An 18,814-nucleotide genomic window follows, 5' to 3' on the forward strand; every position below is an offset into this window, starting at 1 on the left:
CAGGAGGTTCATTTTAATGTGATCCTGCAGAAAGCAAAGTTACAGGTCTATAAAAACCTGTGTATTTATCATAAAGTTCTTTTAAAAGTGAATCATTTCTCAAACCGCATGGTTTCTTGTGCCTTAAGTGTGACGTTTTAGTCTACTTCATTAACCTTTATCAGCCATCGAAACAAGAAATCATTGCGTGTCAAGGGGAGAACCATCAAAAGCTCAATAAATATTGAGTTTCCTGCATTTTGTATTCATATGTATTATATTATCAAGTTATTGACATGGCGCATGGCAACGTGGTGTGAGTAAATGGCATTTATAGATAGATGGACTGGGGGAGAGGACCCTAAACACGATTGATAGATATATTCAATGACGCTGGGCACTTTTCACTTGCCAAACATGTCAACCGAAGTGATGCTCCACTGGCAGCTATATGTCAACCTCCATTTTATCTCCATTAGTATGTCAGATGGGTGTACACATGCTGCATCAGCAAAGAAAATCCATAATTATACCATACAGACAAAACGAATGTAGACAACTTTAGAGGGATGCAAAAACCTTGTGCACTGCAAAAACATCTCATTAGTATTCAGAAGTATTTGTTTGTGCACATAATCAAACTGTCTTATTACATGTGAACTTTATTGACTTTTTTATTTATTTTTATATAAAAATTGAGATTAATTAAATTTAATTCATTTTCTGCTTGTGTAAGTATGAACACATCCGAATACTAATGAGATCACGTAGTCCACAATCCACATGTTTGTTCTTGTTCTAAGTTTAATGTAGTTTTCTCCCCGCAAAAACAAGTCCGACGTAAAAAGAAATCTGTTGTGACTGAGCATGCTATCATGTTTACTTAAAGGTTCAATCCATTTTTGTTTCCGTCCGCACACGTTAGTCATCTCAGAGGCCTTCAGAAACCAGCTCAACAGCTCTCTAATAAAGCACCTTGGAGGTAGTTCTCCTTTTAGTGGTTGCTATAGTGACTGCTTTGATTGTTTCATTTGCCCTTTTTTAAGATGCAAATGCAAATGCCTTTTGCATGAGTCATATCATAATTCTTTAACATCATTGATTCCTCTGTATTTAGAGATGATCCATAAGGCTGGCAGATGTAAATGTTTTCCATAGGCGAAAACGGTTCACACATTTTGTGTTACATCATGATATTTGGATTGTTTTATAACATGAAGATGAAAAGCTTGCATGTTATATATGAAATGAAACCCGTTCTGTCATTTAACATCCATTAACATGGACAAGTCCAATTATAGTTTATAGTTAGCTCAAAATTGTTTTTGTGCTGTAAATCCTTTATATTTTCACACAGAGGTCACCTCAGGAGGGTGGTGGTTATGTATGATAGTAATTTCACTCGTGTAGCTCATTTTTAATAAGTTAAATTATTGGTAGTATAAACAAAATGCCTATATATTTCATAAATCAGATATTTGTTAATACAGATAAATTGGTTGTTTTCTCTGCCAGTTACTTGTAAAATCTTAATTTGTCTGTGTTCTCATAGACAGGTTAATAATTTAAAAATGCATTACTTGCATTATAGATGATATATGTATGCGGTCAGAGTAGTTTAGACAGAGAGAGAGATGGATGAGTATCTTATAAGTTTTTTATGTTGAGTCTCCTCTTTTCTTTTCTCATCAGTAAGAGTGTTGTACAGTCACATTTTTTTCACTTTCTAACACTGACATATTTAATTAATCAAGAGTGAAATTCTTTAATCGGGAGATATTTAATTTAAGAATGAAACTCCACAGATCATTTCACATCGTAAAGGTTGAAAAGCTGGCTCATAATTATTATTATCCATCTCTAAAAACAGAATTATGTCTTGAAAGGATGTTTTATTTCTCATTTGTGGGACTTGGATTTCACACTCAAGCATTAACTGCTCTTTCAACTCAAACCAGAGTTAAAAAAGAGGCTAACGGGATGGTGATTGGCTCTCAGCCCGCCTCATTACTTAAAGTCACCATCTGCCCTGTGCATGTAGTTTGTTGGTCGCATCATCTCACACCTTTTTTTCCATTATTTCTCTTCATTAACGCAGTCCTCAAACATGTCCGCTCTGTCTGTATTGATTAAATTTATCCAGACACTTTGTAATGCGTCTGAGGACGGGGAGCGGCCCGTTAAATTGGTTATCAATCAGCCTGCGGAGAAAGATGCATCTTTTCTATCAGGATGAATTGCACGATTATCTTCAGATTTATATTTGAGAGAGAGCATCACCGGTGTCTATTTGACACCCACCCTGAGCGTTTACTCTCGATTGTGCGTCGGTGCATCCTTGCTGACGTACAAATGTTCCCCTATATGATCTAGCACCTAACTGTCACTATCAATAAGGCACTGAGACAAAGACAGGGACATTTACATCTGCAATTTCATTTAGGAGTGGAAACCTGGTTTGCTAGTGTACATCAGTGTTTCCTGTAGCCCTTATGGGAGACGACAGTGGTTTATTTAAATTGACTGCAGTGATATGAGGGCTGAAAAATACCTGTCACATTAGATTCCCACTGGATAAGTTGCACGTAAACCCTCCCAGCAAACAGCAGTTGCAAACCGTGCATTGTGTCAGCCCTGGTGATGTCCCAATCATCAGAACGCTGAGAGGATATTACCCAGATTAATTAGTCTTAATTAGAAATTGGTTTTGCTGGACAGAGATTAACTGAGGATCAAATCGTGTTTGGATGTTGGACAATGATATCAGAGCTGGTGAGAGATCATTCTCGTAATGAGTTCCCTTGATGTTGCATGCAACGTTCACAATTATCCCATCAGCACCTTGTCACTTAAAACTGCAGTGCACGTGTTGAAACGCAATCAAAAAATAAATAAGATGTAAGACTGTTTAACCACTTTTATTACAAAAAAAATGTTACATTTATTTAATGCATTTTGATAAAAAAAACAATCATAAAATAGTGGTATAATATATTGCTTTATATTAAATAAACAATAAGGAATATACTTATAAATGTATTAGTTATTAAGTTAGATAGTAAACTATATTATTTATTAATTTACAGTACACATTTAGACCACTTTATAATTTTATAGTTTTTATAGGTTTTTTTAACCACTACTATTATTTATTACTACTTATTCTTTATATAATATGTTTTAATGTTATTATATTACAGTATATTTTACTTTCAGTGGTGTTCAGTAGTGCTATTGCACATTTGACAAGTAAATGTTCATTTTGGCTAATTTTCATTAAAGGCTTTTGTAATTGTGATTTTTGATGGAATTTTACCCAAGGCTCTTTTGAAAAAGGACTAAATCTTTCTCACATTGCGCACATATCCAAGAGGCTCTATTTCAATTATTACTTTGTGATGTGTTTGACCCGTGTTGTCTGAGTACGCACTTCAGAAAAGGGGATTGCAAGATCCGCAAGGTTATCGTGGAGGGTGGAAACCCTTTGTTGGAAGAGGTTGAAGTGGTCAGGTCTTTTGTCAGTTTTATTTTGGTGTGATTTTGCAGAGGTATTGGAGTGGAGATAAGGAGCACTGGTCATTTCTAAACTGCCTTTGGATGGTGCATGAAGAGAAAAAAGGCATGGAGAATGAGGACAGATATGTAACAGATTTGGTATAGATTTTATTTGTTTGCTAAGAATCTTAAGAATTATGTCTTCTATTTTTTGTAGACACTGTGGTAATCATGTGGATGAAGCTCATGACATTTCCTGATCCTATTCCGTCCTTTTTTCCCCATTGTTCTCTCCCAATGAGTCTATAAATAAAAAATGGCAAAAAAGCCAAAATAAAAATACTTATCTATATATTTTACTGTTGAAACACAAATTGACAGTCAATTATCATCTTCAGTGATGTAGATTTGGGTTTTTCCTATTTTGTGTTTTTTTTTTTTTTTTATTATTATTCCTCCTGTGGAACACAATGTTTTGATGGTGGGTTTGAGTTTTTCATAGAACACACAGGAAACATTTACTTTTAGTTGTTTTATCTAGTTTTACTCAACATCAGTGCTGCATGACAATGTTTTCTCAAAGTTTTTAGTTTGCTTCAGTGTTGGGTTTTCATAGATTCTTCATCTATGAAAACCCAACACTGAAGCAAACTAAAAACTTTGAGAAAACATTGTCATGCAGCACTGATGTTGAGTAGCAAGCAGAACATACTCTCTGCTCCAAATTTGTCATGAAAGTTCAATATAATTGCATATTTTTATTCCTAATTATGAATTTTACCAAATTTGACAGTCTTAACCACTTATGCTTAAGAAATTTCTTTATATTGTCTTTCCTATGTTATGTTGTTCTTATATAAAAACAATAATATTGATAATGCATCATTTAATATTTTTTATATTTTATAGTATTTTATTATAGTTTTATATAATATAGTTTATATAATTTAGTATTATATATATGTAAATGATTTGTAGAGCTTCTTGTACACATTCCTATGATAAATATAGCATATACACACACAAAACAAATTATAAAATGATTCATATTTAAAACGAATGACAAGGTCACATGTGTTTTTTTTTGCTAATAGTTTGACCTTGTTTGAGTTTGATTTCTTGACTCTAGCCTCAGCAGGGGCCTGACGCACAGATCTGCGCATTGGCTTTGCTCAATTGCTTTTGTGCCAGATCATTGTGAGCCTCCCAGAACGCTTGACCTGTATGAGACTGCAATATTCAAGTAGAAATATTGGAGACAAGAATAACGTGTAGTCTGGCTCTAGAATACTTCCACAGACCATTTAACCATGCTTGGTCATTCTTTAGTAGTGTTTTTCTGTTCCTGTCACCTTCCTTCTACCACAGTGAAGCACGACATCAGCAATACAGAAGAAGCTGAATTAATTCAAATGTGGGAACACACTTTTGAGGTCACTGGCATTTCTCTTCGAGAAAAATTCGGTCTGAAAGTTTCCACAGGTTGCCCTGTTAACGTATAGGGTCTCATCCTCTCTCGACAGCTTTAATGATAGACAGTAACAGTAACAAGGTATTATGCAAGATGGTTATCACTCAGATTACGCCAACGAGAGCTTGAGGGCGTCAGGTTTTTCTATGCAGTCTGTCACAAATGATGATGGAGCAGGGTAATAAGAGGCATTTTCTCCAGTTCTACAACCTCGAGAGTAGGACAGCAGTGTCAGCTTTGGCTTGAATGAATTCTCAGGTTTCACTTCAGAGATTTTCTTGCCACTGTTCAGGGCTGCAGAGACCAGCTTCGCCCCAGCTCTGGCCTGAAGTGCAAATTTGTGGATCAGCGCAACTACGCTTTCCCTCATTGAGGCGCATTTCAACCATTAAGACTACAATAGGAGGTATTAATAGCTTCTCGTTGGCTTGCAATGGTAATTTATCACCTGTTCAGTTCAGGCTGATGCTTGTTTAAATATAGACCGTAGAGGAATCCGCCTTGTTTGGAGACCCCAAGCCACTTATACGCAAAGAACAAAGGGAGCCGAGGGACATCCGTCTACTACAAGAGATGACAAGCAATAACATGAGTACATTACAAGGAGAAAAGGATGAAAGTGGTGAAGATATCGGGGATGGGAAAAAATGTACAATATTCAACGAATTCTCCAACAAGTGCTGTTCCTACAGCAGAAGAGCGAGTAACATGCACTATTCTGGGCTTCAAGGCGAGTGCTGTTGAATTCTGAATTAAATTGCCAGGCTAAGAGTTGACAGTAGAATACCAGGCAGTGCCGTATTGTCATCCCATTGTGTGAATCTGACAGACAGTCGGTGAGAGATCTCATGCAAACAATAAAAGAAGCGAGTCTCATCTGACGCCCCTCATTGTGTTCAGCACAAAACCAACTGCAATGCACCTGTTAGCTTTGCCTTTCCAGTTTGATATCAGTCGAGATTGGGAAAGGTTGTTTTATGTGTCGTAGACCTGTAATTCCAGAATCAAATCCTCACACATAGATTGGAGCTCGTGCCAGGTGCTTTCTGCATGAATTTGCACTCGTCTGGGGTATCTTCACTGCTTAATTTAGTCAGACTGATGTTTCAGCAGAATACACACAGCGCCCTCAAGAGGCGCAAAAGTGAACTGCAGCAGATTTTTTGCACCTGTTCTACACAAAGCTGCACTCTGAAAGTGGAGGAACAGGCGTGCTTGTCGTGTTCCCTTGTGAAAAGGCATCAGTCTCTGTGTGAACTGAGACTTGGAAAGAAAGTGAGCTGGGCGTCGGGCCTGCCGGGGCTGGTGGTGTGTTTTCTGTATTTCAGAGTAGTGCATTCTGGGAGAGCAGATGGGACTTTAGGGGATTAGCAGAGATCAGAAAGTGACACATGGTGGAGCTCAGGGACCGTTCATGGGATATTCACCTCTCAGTCCATCCTCAGATATTGGCCTGTAAGCTGACCGCCGTCTGTCATGGAGCTCTGAACTTGATCTTACTTTTAAGCAATGTTCATTTGTAGTTTAAAGATTTTTAAAGTTTATTATGTATTATTATATGCTGATTGATTAATTAATTGAATGAATCAATTTCTCTCTATGAAAATCTCCCAAATTAAGATAATTGAAAGACATTATTATGGCAGATGAGTAAATAATTTAATATACACAACATTTTGGGTTCTGTAAGATATTTTTGATAGAAGTTTCTGATGCTCACCAAATATTATTTAAATATAATTTAAAACAGCTGTTTTTTTATTTTATATATATATATATATATATATATTAAAATGTTAAAATGCATCCTTGCTAAATAGAAGTATTAACTTTTAGAAAAAAATCTTACTGACCCTTTTAAATGTTAGTGGCTTTAGAAGTTAATAATGGTACTTTTTGAAAGGTTTTCAAGTGTAACCATTAAAACAGTGGGTGTAGAAATAAAATCTCCTTTTGCTTTAATTACAGTCTTTAGTCTGTTGGTATTTGTCTCTACTAACTTTGCACATCTAGACTTTGCAATATTTGCTGAATCTTCTTTGCAGAACTGCTCAAGGTCAGTTAAATGTGATGGTGACTGTTTGTGGACTGCAGTCTTCAAGTCATTCCACAGATTTGCAGTGGGCTCTGACGAGGCCATTCAAGGACATTCACCTTTTTCTCCATCAACCACTGTGTGCTCAGTTTTGCTGTGTGCTTTGGGTCATTGTCATGTTGGAAGGTAAATCTTCCAACAAAAGGGCAGCAGATTTTCCTCAAGTATTTGACAGTATTTTGTCCCATCCATTTTTCCTTCTATCCTGACAAGTGCTCCAATCCCTGCAGCAGAGAAACACCCCATAGCAGGATATCACCACCTCCATGCTTTACTGTAGGAATGTTGTTATTTGGATGGTGAGCTGTATTGGATTTCCATATTGGATTTCAAATAATTCAATTTTAGTCTCATCTGTCTCAGAGTCTTCAAGGTGTGTTTTAGCAAAGCTCAGTCGTGACTGCACATATCCTTTCTTGAGGAGTGGCTTTTTTCTTGCAACCCTCCCATACAAGCCACACTTGTGGAGAATTTGTGATATTGTTGTCACATGCACACAATGAACACTCTTTGTCATAAATTCCTGCAACTGCTTCAGAGTTGCTGTAGGCCTCTTGGTAGCCTCTCTGACCAGTTTCATCCAGCTCTTTCATCCAGTTTGGAGCAATGTCTTGATGTGTTGTACCAAATACCTTCCACTTCTTAGATTTCACTGTGCTAAACCCTTTGAAGTATTTCTATCCATCTCCTGATGTGTGAATGTCCGCAACTTTATCCTGAAGATCTATTGATAGAGCGTTGCCACTCAGAGTTTGCTTCAGTTGCACTACCAATGATTGAAATGCTCCAGGAAAGCTCTTTTCATGCTGAGCTAATCAAAATGGCCACAGCTGATTTGTGTACCATTGAGAAGGTGATTTTAGGAGGGGGTGATCCTTTTAACATCTCAGTGATTCTGTTGGGGTTTTTTTTTCTGACATGGTGTTATATCTTTCACTTGGATATTATAAGTTCCACTAAGGGAGTAAAGTTGGGTTGGATAAAAAAATGTGTCTGTATTGTTTTTGTGTTTATTTGAAACAAAATGTGATTATTTTAAAGGGGGGTGATTCTTTTCTATACCCACTGTATATTGTTTTCCAGAGCCAACAATCATTACAACTGCTCCCAACACGCTGGACGTGACCGTTGGAGAGAGCATCATTCTTCCCTGCCAGGTGTCCTACGATCCCTCGCTGGAGCTCAAGTTCACCTGGTTTTTCAACGAGCAGCTCATCCACTTCGGCAGCCACGGAGGATACTTTGAAAAAGTTGGCGGAGTAAGAAGAAATTAATTACAAATACCTTATTCGGTGGTTTATATATTTATACTGCATTTAAAAGTTTCTGCTAATACTGGGATTACCAAGATGAAGTGAATAGTTTTTGGCTGGTCATGTGATTTCATCATGGCAGTCACAATGGAATATGACTACGCTTATATACTGTAGAACAAAATAACATGAGAAAACCTAGATTCCTAATACCTTTTATTTAATGCCACCATAACCTTTAATAAACATCACATAAATATTATTTTATTATTGGCAGCCTACTTAGGTTTGGAGCAGAGCCTCTTTTTTGCATTAATTTTAACTAGTTGTTTTTCCTTTCTTTTAAAAAATATTAAGGACTAATGCTTTGCCTATTAGCTGGAACCTGATTCAGGGAGCCATATTCACTTCACATACATATATGCAAAATTATATAAACTGTAATTGGTAATATATTGTACTTAAGGTATTCATATCAAGTACTTTCAACTGAATTGTTGGGGGGGGGGGGTCACATTAATCTTTTCATTAAATTCCACAGTTTTGAGTCTGTGAATTTATGATAAGAGATTTTCCCATTATATGTGCAGCCACTGACAACCCATTCTGTATTAATCTAGAGTATAATTACGCTTCCCACTCAGTGATATGAATTACAGCACTTGTACAGTCACATGGAATTCTTTTCTTTTCATTAAAAGTTCATGACTTTTTTTTTTTCATATTTCCTTTTTTGGGGGTGAGGGGCTGATTCTCAGCATCTTTTTCTTCATGTCATTTGTAGGAGCCCCGTTGCCAAAGAAACAAGCGATGGAGAACTTTCTAGATGGAAGTGCTCTATTTTAAGAGTGAAAACTGCCACTCTTATATTATTAAACATGATTACTATGATTTAATATAAGCGATGTATCTTAATAGCAGCACTTTAAGTGAAGAATGTGGAGAAAGTGTATACCCTGGATAAGAAAAAAGATGAAAAGTTATTAATTCCACATATATGACTTTTGCTTAAGTCATTTAAACCATTCTACTAGTCTCTTAAGGCAATAATAAGCCATGGGGGGGGGGGGGGGCACTTTTTAAATATAATGATGCCTCATTAATCCTAGTTTGTGAACAGCTGTACAGAAAGCTGAGGGAAATTTTCAAAAAAAAAAAAAAAAATTGCTTTGGGAAGATATGAATACTTTAAAGTATTAATTCATATTCAGCAAGGATGCATTAAATTGATCAAAACTGACAGTGAAGACATTTATAATGTTACAAAAGATTTCTGATTCAAATAAATGCTTTCTATACAGTAAAGTATTCTTAAAAAAAAAAAAAAAACATTATCACAATTTCCACAAATCAGCACGGAATCAGCATATTAGAATGATTTCTGAAGGATCATGTGACACTGAAGACTAGAGTAATCATGCTGAAAATTCAGCTTTGTGATCACAGGAATAAATTATTTTTTAAAACACATTAAAATTAAAACATAAAAACATTTATTTAAAATTCTTGTTGCTATATATTAATCAAAGCGTTAATGAGGATTAAAGAAATCTGTTAAAAACAACAACAAAAATTCTTATCAACCCCATACTATTGGACAGTAGTGTAAGTACATTTTAAAACAATTAAAAACAAGCTAATTCAATAGAAAAATAAGCATGAGAAATAAATATAATAAATAAATAAAAAATTTCCTTTCGCTGCCCAAACTGTGAATCCTTACCATGACATTGATCTTTTTCTTTTAGCAGCACTCGGCAGGTGACATGATGATCCGGAACATTCAGCTGAGGCATGCTGGGAAGTACACGTGTGCAGTGCAGACCAAGGTGGACAGCAGCTCCATCGCAACTGACCTGATTGTCAGAGGTGAAAATGCTTTAAAACCCATATAACACATTCACATTGTATATATCATATCTTGTATACAATCATAATCTTTTGCACACTATGACTATTGAATATTAAATTTCATTCATAAAAACTAACTGGATACAGACTGTAAACAAGCCCTTGAAGTATTTACCAAATAAAGGAAAGATGGGTTTTCCTGCTTTAGTGTAAAAAAAAAAAAAAAACACTAAAAAATGATACAATCTAATTAGAGCTTTTAAGTCAGTGAAAACAAGTAGCTCAAAGTTAACAAGCTGCACTGCTGTGCTTTAGACGGCCGTTTATATGGAGCCTACAAGCGTGACAGTGTGTGTGTGTGTGTGTGTGTTTCTGGTTTGCATGACTGTCTTCTGTCTCAGGTCCCCCCGGCCCCCCTACCAGCATCCATGTGGAAGAAATCACAGATACCACTGCCACTCTCTCCTGGAGGCCTGGTCCTGATAATCACAGTCCAATTACTGCCTACACCATCCAGGCTAGAACCCCTTTCTCCCTCGGCTGGCAAGCTGTTAGCACAGGTGGGGCTCCTAACCAGCCTTCACTGATCAAAACATTTGCTGCATAGTTTCCTTTTTCCGTCCCCCTGCTTTTTCCTCTCTAATTATGTACTGAGATTTTCATCTTGTGCTTCTAAAAGTTTGTTTTGACTTTTGAAGGCTTGCCATAACTTTATGCAATGAAAAAAACAAAAAGTCATTATTATGCTTTATATTATTATTAAACTAAATAGTATATATATATATATATATATATATATATATATATATATATATATATATATATATATATATATATATATATATATGATATATTAATTTATTCATTAAGAATCTTACTGACCCCAAACTTTTGAACTAGGGCTGTTAGTCGATTCAAATTTTTTAATTTAATGAATCACAACCTTTTCTGTGATTAATCGTAATTAGTGTAAGAATTTGTGAATTTATATATAAGGACTGTCAATAGATAAAAATGTTTATTTTGTCATCATTTGCTATCTCCAGCAAAATAAACCAAAAGATTAAAGGGTGATTCTCAAAAATCTTTTAAATAAATTTAGATGTCTTTCCAAAAAAGGACACTTAGAAACTCCGAAAGGACACCAAAGAACCAAATGATAAGGATCCCATATAAGCACATATGAAAGAAAAAAATCTTAAAATAATCTGATCACAAGCAGAGAAGCAAAATTGGGTTAAAGGGTTAGAATAGAAATTGTGCTTCAATAATTTTGCATTAACTGTGTTAAATTATTTTAATGCGTTAATGATTGTAAAATCAATTGCATGCGTTAACGCGTTAACGATGACAGCCCTAGTTTGAACACAGATAGATAGATAGATAGATAGATAGATAGATAGATAGATAGATAGATAGATAGATAGATAGATAGATAGATAGATAGTATTTTATTTTTATTTTATTATAGTAGTCTCGCTATTGAACCCTACATTGTAATATTTTAGGATACTGCAATTGCAATATTTTACAGTACACCATATACATTGATCTAATACAATAGGACACCACAATATAGAAAAACGTCTAAGGTTACGTATGTAACCCTGGTTCCTCGAAGGAACGAGACGCTGCGTCGGTGACGCTTTGGGGAACGCCTCTAGCGTGACGTCTCTGAATCACGTGTGTAATCAGTCCAATGGATGGGCGAGACGTCATAGGCGGGTGACGTCATAGACCAGGAAGCATAAAAGCACGAGCGGCGAAGCCGGTATCCAGCCTCAAGGATGAAGCAAGCGCCGGCCAGAGATGCCGGAAGTGTGGCACTGTGACGCAGCGTCTCGTTCCTTTGAGGAACCAGGGTTACATACGTAACCTTAGACGTTCCTCTTCAGGAACTCGAGCTGCGTCGGTGACGCTTTGGGGAACGAGAATGCCCACGCTGCCAGACTTACAAATCTCTGCCTAGTGTGGAAAACTGCACAGCTAAATTTAGAGAAGGAGTCAGGACCCTGACAGTAATCGGGACAACCCGTCCAATGGCCAAACTTCAGAGGAGTGAGACTTGACCCCCAAGAGAGAGGAGATCAGAGGACTCGAGGCTTCAGGATAGCATCCTAATCACCGCTTAGCCTAAGCTTCTTCTGGCCGGAGGCCTTAGCCTCAGCGCACCGCAGAGGAAACGTGTAACCAGAGGGTGTCTGCCCACTGACTGGCCACCGAGAGGGGCGTGGTAGGCCGCAATGGCCGCCACGTAGACCTTCAGGGTGGAGTGGATCAACCCTACAGAGAGAAGGTCCTGCAGGAACTCCAGCACTGTACCAACCGGGCAGTTAACTGGGTCGAGCTGGCGGTCTCCGCACCAAGAAGTGAAAACTTCCACTTCAAGACATACAGTTTTCCTCATTGAGGGAGCTCTGGATTGGAGAACAGTCTCAACAACCTCGGTTGAGAGACCGGAAGCTAAGAGTTGTGCCTCCTCAGAGACCACACCTCCAGCCTCTACGCTCCATGCGGGGGCGCACCCTCCGCCTGCGAGAGGAGATCTCTCCTGACGGGAACCTCCCATGGAGTGCCGTCAAAAAGAGAAATCAGGCCATACCCGGCCCGGCCAGAACGGGGCTACTAACAGCAGCCGGACTCCGTCCCAGCGCACTCTCTCCAGAACTCCCGGGAGCAGAGCAATCGGGGGAAAACGTACAGATAAAGCCTCGGCCACATCTGTACCATGACGTCCAGCCCCAGTGGAGCTGGATGAGTCAGAGGAAGCCAGAGGGGACAGTGCAATGTCTCTCGAGTTGCAAACAGATCCACCCGAGTCTGGCCAACTTCTCCAACTGTGCTTCATCACCTCAGTGTGAAGCCGTCATTCCCCGGGCCTCAGCCCCTGCCTCGACAGGATGTCTGTTCCCAAGTTAGATGCCCAGGAATGTGGACTGCTCTCAGTAAGAGGAGTTCGTCCTGGGACCACACAAGGATCTGGTACACTAGTTTGTACAAACGGTGTGAGCGCAGACCTCCTTGGTGGTTGATGTAAGAGACCAACGCTGTGTTGTCAGTGCGCACCAACACATGATGATCTCTCAGGTCCAGGAGCTCGAAGCACGGCCAGCATCTCCAGGCAGTTTATATGCCATGTCAGATGGCGACCACTCCACAGACCACGGGCAGGGTGGCCACTCATGACCGCACCCCAGCCGGTGAGGGACGCGTCCGTCGCTAGCATCACGCGGCGACAAGGAGCTCCCAGCACCGGGCCCTGAGACAAGAACCAAGGCTTTCTCCACATGTCCAAGGCACGTAGGCACCGCCGCGTGACCTTTAGCATGCGAAGTGGGTTTTCCCCTCGGGGAGAACCCCTTGGTCTTGAGCCACCTCTGTAGGGATCTCATGTACAGCAGGCCAATAGTATTCACGTTGGACGCAGCTGCCATCAGACCCAGCAATCTCCGAGACTGCTTGACAGAGAGTGACCGGCCTTCTCTCACTCTCACGACTGGAGTGAGGATCGACTCGATCCGAGCAGGTGACATACGTGCCTGCATCGTGGTCCAATCCCACACCACGCCCAGATAAGTGGTTCTCTGTACTGGAGAATGCACACTTTTCTTGGCGTCAAGTCTTAACCCCAGCTCTTTCATGTGAGCGAGAACGACATCTCGATGCCGAACTGCCAACCGCTCTGAACGAGCTAATATCAACCAATCTTCGATGTGGTTGAGTTGAGAAAGCGTGGGGTGAGAGTGCAAGGCCAGAGGAAGAACTGTATTGGTAGGCTTTTGCCCCAAAAGCAAACCTCAGGAACTTCCAATGAGGAAGGATGGAGAAGTGCAACTTATGATAGATCGTGACACACCAGTCCTCGGACTTGGTCTGTGCAAGCGTGCTTAACTTCAGTCCCCTGACTGAGCGGTTCAAAAAATGCAGATCTAAAATAGGACGCAACACCTCATCCTTCCTCGGAACAGTGAAGTACCGGCTGTAGGACCCAGACTCTGCAACGGGAGAAGGGACCACCTCAATGGCCTCCATCCTCTGAGAGTGTCTCCTTCTGTTCCATTACCAGAGCCTGCTCGGGGCCCACCAAGGTGGAAAGGTCCCCATTGAATTGAGGCGGAAGAGAACCGAACTGGATTCTGTGGCCTCTCACTACAGTGTGCAGGACCCACTGAGATACATTTGGCAGTAGTTTTCACGCTGCCAAATAGTCTACTAAGGGAATCAGCCCCTAGAGACTGATCTCTGGTGTCATCAGAGCAGTTAGCTCGGTGCCCTGAAGTGGCGCACCGGCAGGAGACGGCCGAACTAGCTGCTCTGGAAACCTCCCAGGAGGTCGCGAGCCTCTTAGCACCGCTACGTTTCCGGGCGGTAACTGAGAGAAGCGCTCGCCGGAGACCGCTGCGCCCTGGAACACCGGCAGGGTTGGCAGATCGATCTCCTGAGGGCACTGAGGAGAGACGGGCATCGTGTAATGCGGTGTATACCGCTCTTCCCCAGAGGGGCCTGCCCTCTGAGGTCCTTTGCATTAGCATCAGGACTCTCATAGCTGAAGTCTCCTAAAACGACGGTCCTCAGACCCACGTCGTCTGCTAGGAAGACTAGACCAGATCCTGCTCGGGGCAGGACCCCATGAAGTACACTTGGCAGGGACTCCCATACTGCCATGTGACCTCGTAGGGGAACCAGTCTCGCGAGACTGGCCTCTGGTGCTCTTAGAGCCACTAGCTCGGTGCCCTGAAGTGGCGGACCGGCAGGGGACGACCGTACTAGCTGCTCTAGGGACCTCCGTAGAGATCGCGAGGCTCTTAGCACCGCTACGTTTCCGGGCGGTAACTGAGAGAAGCGCTCGCCGGAGATCTCTGCGCCCTGGAACACTGGCAGGGTTGGCAGAACGATCTCCTGAGGGCACTGAGGAGGGACGGACACCGTGTAATGTGGTGTACACCACTCTTCCCCAGAGGGAGCTGGCCCTCAAAATGTCCTAGGCCTTATGCGTCAGGACGTTATGACGAAGGCTCTCCAGCGAAAATGACGGTCAGCAGAACCGCTTTCCACTAGAAGCCTTCTGCCTGAGAGCGCCACTCTAACTCTAGCATCAGCGGAGTACAAGAAGTGACACCCCCGGCGCGAGGGGCTGGAACACAGTAGGGTTGGGACTGCTCCGCCCAGCAGCCCCTGACCGCCTCAACCTCCTCAGAGGAAGAGAGGTAAACCGTGTTCTCACTCGAGAAAATACAATCCAGGGGCCCCTGTACATCTAACTGTCATAGTCAGATAAATATTTCAATTTATTCCTCAGAATTAAATGTAGTCAATAACCAGACGAGAAAACACGGTCTGGAAAAATTCACATCAAACGAAACCAAGAAATATACACGTAGCCTCGGCAGCGCGCTCCTGGGTTTTTTTTTTTTTTTTTTGATTGTTTTTTGCACTCAGTCACACAAACAACATCAATCTCCCAGAGAAAGATGAATGCTGCAGCGAGCTCCGCATCAGAGGGGGAAGAAACCGCAGCGCGGGCTTCCAAACCTCGAGAACGAGCTCTAGATCTAGTGAACACGGGTGGAGATAGGACGAGCCGTCTCCAACCCGTTCGCCAGATCATGTGCGATTCCCGTGATCTCGGTCGCCGCCGTGCCTCAGCAGCAGCGGGACCGCAAACCGCGAGATCGCACGCACGGACACACTCCTCGGAGCATGCCCTGCGAGAGCAGCGAGAAAAGCATGCAGCAGCGAGCTCTGCCTCAGAGGGGGAAGAAACCGCAGCGCGGGCTTCCAAACCTCGAGAACGAGCTCTAGATCTAGTGAACACGGGTGGAGATAGGACGAGCCGTCTTCAACCCGTTCGCCAGATCATGTGCGATTCCCGTGATCTCGGTCGCCGCCGTGCCTCAGCAGCAGCGGGACCGCAACCGCGAGATCGCACGCACGGACACACTCCTCGGAGCGTGCCCGGCGAGAGCGGAGCGCTTAACCGAGGAAAAGCACAATCAGCCCCCCGAGAGCCGACTGCGCGAGCGCCACTCCTCATTAAAGCTGCTCATTATAATATCAGAATAATATGCTTGCTTGTGTAACTGATGCTTGTGCAACTGGCGAGCTCATCGACGCCTTTCACATCAATCTCCTCAGAGAAAGACAGGAAGAGCGTCGCGCCCTCTCATCGGGGAGAAAGTACCGCAAACGCGGGCTTCCGAAACCCCGAGAGCGGGCGCCGGATCCGGTGGTTAAGGAAGAAGATAGGGACTTGCCCGTCTACATTCCTTCCAGCGGATCCGGAAGCGAAACCCGCGAGCGCAACCACCGCTCCGCCTCGGCGAAAGCGGGGCTGGCACTGCGAGAAACGCCAGTGAAGGCTCCCTCCTCAAAGAGAGCCTTCTGAGAGTGAAGCAAAATGCTCGCATCGCAGCCGTCAACTCCCTCGAGAGCTGATTCGCGCGCTTCACTCTCAAGCAGACAACACACAAACTGCGTGTGTCCCTACCCTTTTTCTTTGCGGGCAAGGAAAACACACAGCCTGAACGCTGCCTGCTCTCGCCCAAGACTTCTCTTGATTGAAGTCTTTGACAAAAGGAGCTTATCAGTGGACAAACAACACTAAATAAGACTCACAAACAGATAGCAACTGACACACACACAGAGCGCTTGCTGAAGACAGAAGGCTGGATAGCGGCTTCGCCGCTCGTGCTTTTATGCTTCCTGGTCTATGACGTCCCCCGCCTATGACGTCTCGCCCATCCATTGGACTGATTACACACGTGATTCAGGGAGTTTAGCCCATCCATGTTCCCCAAAGCGTCACCGACGCAGCTCGAGTTCCTGAAGAGGAAATGAAGCTGCATTATATCTCTTGGCCTCTTTGCTCTTGATTGTACTGTATAATTTGAACTGTAGGGTGTTATTTTTATCTCTGCTTTCACAGCACCTGTCGATAAGCCCGGTTTTTGTATCGTACCTATGGAGGCTATTATCTCACCAAGCCTGAGAGATGCACGCTGTGCCTGGTGTTTGTGTGAGCGTGCAGGGGGCCTGTGCTGGCTCAGGAGGGGGCTCGTCTCACACAATGTGTGTGTTTTGTTTTGTTCCAGTGCCGAAGGTGGTCGGGGGCTCACATCTGACAGCTACAGTCATCGAGCTTAACCCCTGGGTGGAGTATGAGTTCAGAGTGTTGGCAAGCAATGCAGTGGGCACAGGAGAGCCCAGCAAACCCTCGAAGAAAGCCAGGACGAAAGAAACAGGTGAGTGCTTCTGTCACATTAGTCTCCAAGTGGCTCTTTTAATTAGCATCCTGTGGTGTGGTGTGAATCTGCATTCTTTCCATACTTACACTGAATGAGGGATTCAAACCAGAATTTCATAGAGACTTGGAAGCAGTACTAAAAAGCACTTTAGCAACCACACAGTAATATCCTGCAATGCTTAAGCATTCTTACGGCTTATTTTGCGTGGGCAAACACCACTCACATTTCTTTAAAAATGTAAAAATGTAGTTATGCGTGCAGTTTTATAGCTTAATATAAATTACTGAAAGCTTAAATGGAGTATTTGTACTTTAAAAAATTAAATTCTCACACTGCAGATCCATTTAAGTGAACTGTATATGGCAATAAAAATTGTGAAAAAGGAATAAAAATCTAAAAACAGCATTTCATTTGAATGTAAAACATCAGGAATGTTTTTACTGTCACTTTTTGAATGTTTTGAATGTTACTGTCACATCAGGGACTGCAAAAAAAAAAAAAAAAGGATTAAAAATGGTGAAAAAGAAATGGCGACCAGCATCTAAAAATATACACTTGTTCTTATACATTCAGATATTTTTAAACTTAAATCATATCAGTTTTAACTGTCAGGTCACATTCAAACTGTTAAATCATACAATAAAAATACGCAAATAGAAACTGTGGCCAGCATCTAAAAATATAAACATGTCCATATACATTAAACATTGTTTAACATAGTTTAACTCACATCATATCCATATTATTTGTTGAACTTTCAAATCATATGCAGTAATTGAAGTCTTAAATGGTCAGACCTGAGCTGGACTGAGGAAATCTTTTCCTTCCTCCAGTTCCCAAGGTCACCCCAGCCAACGTGAGCGGAGGAGGTGGCAGTCGATCAGAGTTAGTCATCACTTGGGAGGTAAGATGGCCTGTGCACTTCACTTGCCCGTGTGTGTGTGTGTGTGTTTCTCTCCCTTAGTGAGTCTTTTGTATACAGTCTCATTTTGCAAGCTGGCTAGACACTATTGTTCCCTTTATTTGAGGTTTTCATTAATCATAGTAAAGCGGATACACATAACACTTCATTTTCTGTAAGAGCTGCGCTGCAATAACTGCTGCTGTCATACAAGAGAAGCAGTGAAGATAATTAAATGGAGTTACCCTCGAATTTTTGCGAGGAACTTTTCAAAGATTATGTTCTCTCTCTCTGTATCTCCTTTCATGAGACATGTTCTATTGTTCAGGTTTGAGAGTCAGCTGGTCTTATCTATTAAGCTAGAAGTTTGTCACAGGGAGCTTGAAACTTCACTTCAAGACTTTCTCATTGTACTGTCCTTGAAATAAAAATGATGGATACCACAGAACACCATCTATTGTACTAGAGAATTTCATGTCTTCTTTTACTCCAAAACCACCATGTCCACTAATGCAAGGAGTACTG

General features: G+C 41.6%; 1 protein-coding gene across 4 annotated transcripts in view; it reads left to right on the forward strand.

The window, feature by feature from the left end:
• LOC109059045 (contactin-4-like) overlaps window positions 1–18,814 on the forward strand; it is a 166,866-nt gene that overhangs the window by 139,852 nt on the left and 8,200 nt on the right. For 3 of the 4 annotated variants that reach the window (XM_042758770.1, XM_042758769.1, XM_042758768.1), the window contains exons 13-17: window positions 8,124–8,299; window positions 10,042–10,162; window positions 10,546–10,704; window positions 17,236–17,385; window positions 18,222–18,292. In XM_042758770.1, the coding sequence (XP_042614704.1) occupies window positions 8,124–8,299; window positions 10,042–10,162; window positions 10,546–10,704; window positions 17,236–17,385; window positions 18,222–18,292 (677 nt within the window). The remainder of the gene's footprint in view (window positions 1–8,123; window positions 8,300–10,041; window positions 10,163–10,545; window positions 10,705–17,235; window positions 17,386–18,221; window positions 18,293–18,814) is intronic. The other variant, XM_042758771.1, reaches the window with a different exon arrangement.

The sequence above is a fragment of the Cyprinus carpio genome, chromosome A6, assembly GCF_018340385.1.
Source record: "Cyprinus carpio isolate SPL01 chromosome A6, ASM1834038v1, whole genome shotgun sequence".
In the NCBI taxonomy this organism is placed as follows: domain Eukaryota; kingdom Metazoa; phylum Chordata; class Actinopteri; order Cypriniformes; family Cyprinidae; genus Cyprinus; species Cyprinus carpio.